The sequence below is a fragment of the Propithecus coquereli genome, unplaced genomic scaffold, assembly GCF_000956105.1.
Source record: "Propithecus coquereli isolate 6110/MARCELLA unplaced genomic scaffold, Pcoq_1.0 Scaffold241, whole genome shotgun sequence".
Classification (NCBI taxonomy): domain Eukaryota; kingdom Metazoa; phylum Chordata; class Mammalia; order Primates; family Indriidae; genus Propithecus; species Propithecus coquereli.
In genome coordinates, this window is record NW_012147964.1 from 3,088,960 (window position 1) to 3,094,421 (window position 5,462).

The 5,462-nt window shown below is 57.0% G+C and overlaps 1 protein-coding gene across 1 annotated transcript in view; it reads left to right on the forward strand.

Annotated features, from left to right (window-relative positions):
• Positions 1-1,501: 1,501 nt before the first annotated feature.
• The window catches only part of GNA15 (guanine nucleotide binding protein (G protein), alpha 15 (Gq class)), a 25,269-nt gene continuing 21,308 nt past the window's right edge, over positions 1,502-5,462 (forward strand). Inside the window, exon 1 of the mRNA XM_012646154.1 lies at positions 1,502-2,039. Coding sequence (XP_012501608.1) covers positions 1,895-2,039 — 145 coding nt within the window. The 5' untranslated portion in view covers positions 1,502-1,894. The remainder of the gene's footprint in view (positions 2,040-5,462) is intronic.

The window sequence follows — 5,462 nt, forward strand, 5'->3', positions numbered from 1 at the left end:
GGTGGATCCGGGGAGCCGGGCGGTTTGTTCTGAGGCCAGCGGGAGCCATGGGAGGTGTTAAAGTAAGGCTCTGCCACCCTGGGGCAGACTGGCACATGCTGGGGGTGCTGGGGTCCTGTCCAGAAGTGGACAGCGGCACGGAGACGCCAGGAGGGGTGGCCCTCTGTGCTCGCCCCTGAGTCCCGTGACTCAGCCTGGACTCCCAGTTTTGCTGGTTATTTCTGTTCTATGTGGCGACCTATTTCTGCGTTCCTGCCCCAGAGAGGGAGTGCCCCTCCTCACAGCCATCCAGCTGGGGGCAGGGTAGCACCCACTGGCCCCAGGGACCGGGGCCTCTATCACATTTCCCATCTGCCATTCGTTACAAACCAACAGCAAAGAAAACCACATGTTTGTGCTGGGCTGGCCCGGGCTCCGCCATCAACGGCCGCCTCCGAGCACGGGTGTGGGGGAGGAGGGAGACTGTCACCGCCCATGGCTCTGTGACCCCGGGCACCTCACTCACTGCCTCTGAGCTGTGCTACTGACCCACCTGTGAGGGGACCAAAGGCTATGGAGGGCAGAGGGGTGGAGTTGATCCTGAACTTTCTAGAATTTTCTAGAGCCTCTCAAAGAAGGCTCTGTACCCAAACACAGAGATAAGCTCCCCTTTAGCTGTGTCTAGAAAGCAGCCATATTCCCGCCCCCCCAGCCCACATGCAGGGCCCTGAGGCCCTCGCTCAGAATTTATCACCATCTAAGAGGTTCAGACATATATAAATGTTTAATCTTAATGATATATTTTATTTAAGCTCATATGTCCAGATTACATCATCTCAACTTGGAATCAGAGTTATTTTATTTTATATTATTTTATTATTGTTATTTTTTTTGAGACAGAGCCTCACTCTGTCGCCTAGGCTGGAGTGCAGTGGCATCATCCACTTGCAGCCTCCAACTCCTGGGCTCAAGCGATCCTCCCGCCTCAGCCTCCCAAAGCTCTGGGATTACAGGTGTGAGCCACCGTGCCCGGTCTCAGATTTTTTTTAAAAAAATTAATTTTATTATCTGTTTCTCCAACTAGAGCATTAGGCAGGGAGGTCAGGGATTTGTGTCCTTTCAGCCCCATGCTTGGCACACAGTAGGTGCTCCATAAATGCTGGCACACAGTAGGTGCTCCATAAATGCTTGCAGAATGAAGGGGCGGTCCCTTCCCCAAAGGTGCCCGCTGTGGCATCTAGACTCGGGGGCCCCACTGGTGAGAGATGGTCCCCGGCTCTGTCTCCGCCCAGCCCCAGACAAGTCGCTCTATCCTCTGTGCCTCAGTTTCCCGATCTGTCAACCGGCGATGACAACAGTAAGTACAGGGTGACGCGACACACAGACAGACGCACTCAAAGCGGTACGTGCCGCCTGGCTTGGCTCCGGCAGTAGCATCGAGATGCCGGTTCCTAATTGGTCCGGAGGAGGGGGGCAGCTGGGGGCTGGCCCGGGAGGCCGGGCGGAGAGGCCGCCCCTTCTCCAGAATGAGGAAGGAGGCCCTGCCGGACACCAGCACGCGGGACCAGTGTGTGGTGGGGTTTTCCCGCCGCCGCCCCACCCTGCCTGGGCCCCCATCTCTCCTCCCCTGCGCCCTTGGCTGCGAACCTGTTGGGCCGGGTCTGGGCAGGACCGGGAGGCAGGCGGAGCCCTGGGCCTCCCCACCTCCTGCCTCCTCGCGCCCCCGCCCTGTTCCCAGCACTCAGCCCTCTCCGCCCCGCCGAGCCGGGCTCCCGGGTGTCGCAGGTACAGAGGTCCCAGGGGAGTGACCCCCCCAAGAAGAAGGTGGCCCCCCCACCTTGCATGCCCTGGGGGCAGCCTGGGCAGTGGGGGGCCGGGGACAATGCCACCTGGTGTCCTCTGAGGCCCCCACACTATGGCCCGCTCGCTGACCTGGCGCTGCTGCCCCTGGTGCCTGTCGGAGGACGAGAAGGCTGCGGCCCGAGTGGACCAGGAGATAAACAGACTCCTTCTGGAACAGAAGAGGCAAGACCGGGGCGAGCTGAAGCTGCTGCTGCTGGGTGAGTCCAGGGCCGGCGGGTGAGGAGGAGGAGGAGGAGAAGGAGGAGGAGGACCAGGCTGGGTCGGGTGCCCTCGCCACCCTGGGGGCAGGGAGATCCCGGCAGCCCATTTTCCGGGCGCACAGAATGAGGCTAGAGAGGCCAAGTTCCTGGTCCCAGGCCTGAGCCAGCGTGGCTCGGCAGGACCTGCCCTACCTGCCTGTGTCATGGGACCGGAATGATGAGCTCCCGTGCAGCCGCCCAGGCACCCGTCCGCCCGCAAGGGAGAGGCTGGCTCCGGTGCTCCCTGTCCCTGCAGGGCCCGCGGCTCCCCCTCTGGTCTCTGTCTCCCTGGCACGGCTGGGGAGGCCTTGTCCAGGGTTTGTTTGGGGGCTGGGACTCGTTGATTGATTGGTTCGTTCATTCAAGATGTGCTGAGTACACTGGGAGGGAGGCCGTGGCGGAGGCTCGGAGTGGGAGGAGAGGCTCTGGCGTCGCTGTCGGTGAGGATTTTAAGGCTCTGAGATTCTCAACTCTGAAACCTCAGGGTCTGGTGGCTCCTGTGTCTTGGTTTCCCAGCCTCCGTCCCCTGCTTGTGGTTCTGGCTGCCTAAGCCTAGGGACGCTGGCCTTGGGGGGTCTCCTGGGATCCCTGAGTCCTGTGCTGGGGGCTGGCTGTCCCAGATCTTCTGCCCTCGCGTGTGCCCTCCCCGTGAGGTCATTCTGCCCTTGCTTCGCATTTCCCTTTTGCCTTTTTCTTTATTTTTATTTTTTGAGACAAGGTCTCACTTTGTTCCCCAGGCTGGAGTGCAGTGGCGTCATCATAGCTCACTGCAGCCTGCAACTCCTGGGTTCAAGCGATCCTCCTGCCTTAGCCTCCCAAGTAGCTGGGACTATAGGTGCAGCCACCAGACCTGGCTAGTTTTTCTTATTTTTTGCAAAGACAGGGTCTTGCTATGTTGCTCAGGCTGGTCTCAAACTCCTGGCCTCCCAAAGTGCTTGGATTACAGGTGTGAGCCACCGTACCTGGCCCCTTTTTCCTTAAATATTTGGTAGCATCATCAATGAAACCATCTGAGCTTGGAAGGTTTCTAGTTAAGAACTTAATGTCTTGAATAGATATCTCTATTTGATGTCTTTAATAGATTGGCTGTTATTATATTAATAATGTATGATATATTAATATGCCTTATTTCATTATTTTCAATACATAAGGCAATTTAGGCTGTCTACTACTTCTTGAGTGAGCTTCAGTCCGTTGTGTCTTTCAAAGAATTTTGTCCATTTAGTCTTAGTTGTCGACATTATTGGCATAAAATTGTTTATAATGTCCCCGTGTTGCTGACTGTAGGATCCGTAGTGATGGCCCCTCTTTCATTCTCGATAATCTGTCCTTTGTGTCTTGTCTCCTTTTTTCTTGATCCATCGGGCTAGGGTGTTGTCAGTTTTGGAGATCTTTCCTTGCACAGCTTGGGTTCATTTTCCCCACCCCAGGGCCTTTGCACTTGCAATTCTTCCTGTCGAGAGCTCTCAGCATCATCCCAGCCTTTGTAGGGCTGGCCCTTCCATGCCATACAGGTCTCAGCCCAAGTGTCACCTCCTCAGAGAAGTTTTCTCCAGCTACCCTGGCTACAAAGACAGCCCTGTCATTCCCCCTCCCCTTCCTCCGTTTGATTTTTCTCCGTAGCCCTCGCTAGTGGATGTCCTTACCCACTCCTCTGTCCCCAGCATCTGGGACAGGTGTACAGTGAGCCTGACACACAGTGGATGCCCCATCGATGCTTCATGAGTGAGTGAATGAATGAATGAATGAATGAATCCTGTTTCAGAGGAGATGTTCCCCGGATGTTGTACCATATCTTCCTGCACCTGGGAATGTCCTCCACCCACACCCCGCTGAGCCCTGCTCAGCTAGCCCCAAATCAGGACGCCCCTTCTAGCGATGTGGGGCTCGGGAGACAGTCTATGTCCCCGAGCGCTGACGGTGGCACCTCGTGCTGTGGTTTAGGCCACCCCGTCCCAGTCCTGAGGGCTGCCTCTAAACCTCCCTCTCTTCTTGGAAACAGGAATCGAATCCAAAACTTCTTTCTTTCCTGGAGGTGGCTGGTCCTTCTGAGGAAGGGGACCAGGGGAAGGGCAGGTCTGTCCCTGACATGAAGTAAACACCATGCTGGGGACGGGGAAGAGACAGAATAAGGGCACGAGAGGAGGCAGCTGTGTCCTTAGCACTCTGAGATAGGTCCTCCTAGGACCCCAGATGGGGAAACTGAGGCCCAGAGAGGGGGAGCAACTTGCCCAAGGTCACACAGCTGGGACACAAACCTAGAATTCTGGCTCCAAATTCTGTGGCACCTGACTGCCCTGGTCGTCTGCCTCAGGGAGAGAAAACCCACCGGAACCCAGTGACAGGTGGGGAAACTGAGGCTAGGGGGACGCAGCAGAATTTATCCGGCCAGAGCCAGACTTGGACGCCGAGCCTTCTCGCCACCCGCTGTAGCTGCCCGTTTCCTGGGGAGGGAGGATCCCCCACAGATGGCACGGCTCGGGCTGCCGTGCGGTGGCCGGGGCTCGGCAGGGCTCACCCGGTTCCCGCCTGGCATCTGCCCGGTTCCACTTCCTCCTCCAAGGCCGGGAGGGAGGAAGCTGCCACTTCCTGTCTGGGCTGTGCCGCCTTTGGGGGGTTCCCTACAGCAGCCCGCTCCCCGCTTCTGCCCGGGAGCTGTGCGTGGCAGGGTGGGGTCCCTGGAGAGGCCCCAGGATCCCTCGTGGCTTCAGGACGGCATCGGGCTGCAAAGAGGGGGCTTCCGGGGGAGTTTTTCAGACTTTCGAGTTATGACCCGTTCGTGAGTCACAGCATCCACGCTGTGGGTGGCAACCAGGACTATTTTTTTTTTTTTGCTTTAATGAAACAGAAGAGAAGAGGGTGGAAAAATCAGGGCATCGCGGCAAAATAAAGTGAACTGTCGCCTTCGGTTTGTTCTCTGCGCTTCTGGGGGGACTTGGGACCGGACAGTTGGAAGGCAAGGAAGGGCGGAGGCGTCGCTGGCCGGCCGTCTCCACGCCGCCTCCCGCAGCACCCAAAGGAGCCGTCTCGCTTCCTGGTGTCTGCGGGAACGTCACAGGAACTGACACTTGGACGAGTCTTAAGCGGCTCAAATGGCTGCGCCCCATTTTGTTGGGGAAGGACTTGTAGGGACCTGAGTTGACTCCCTTGGTCTTCCAATTGCTGGGTGACCCTAGGCAAGTCGCTTAACCTCTCTGATCCCCTGTGTCTCCTCTGCCAATGGGAAATAACAGGAATCCTTGAGGATGGACTGAGGATACAGAGTCCCTCGGCTCAGGGCCCAGGAAATGGTGCGAGTTAGATGGTACTCACTGCGCTTATTATTATTAGTAGTAATAGTAGTATTCAGGCAGGGGAACTTCCAGGCGTAATAATTTAAAA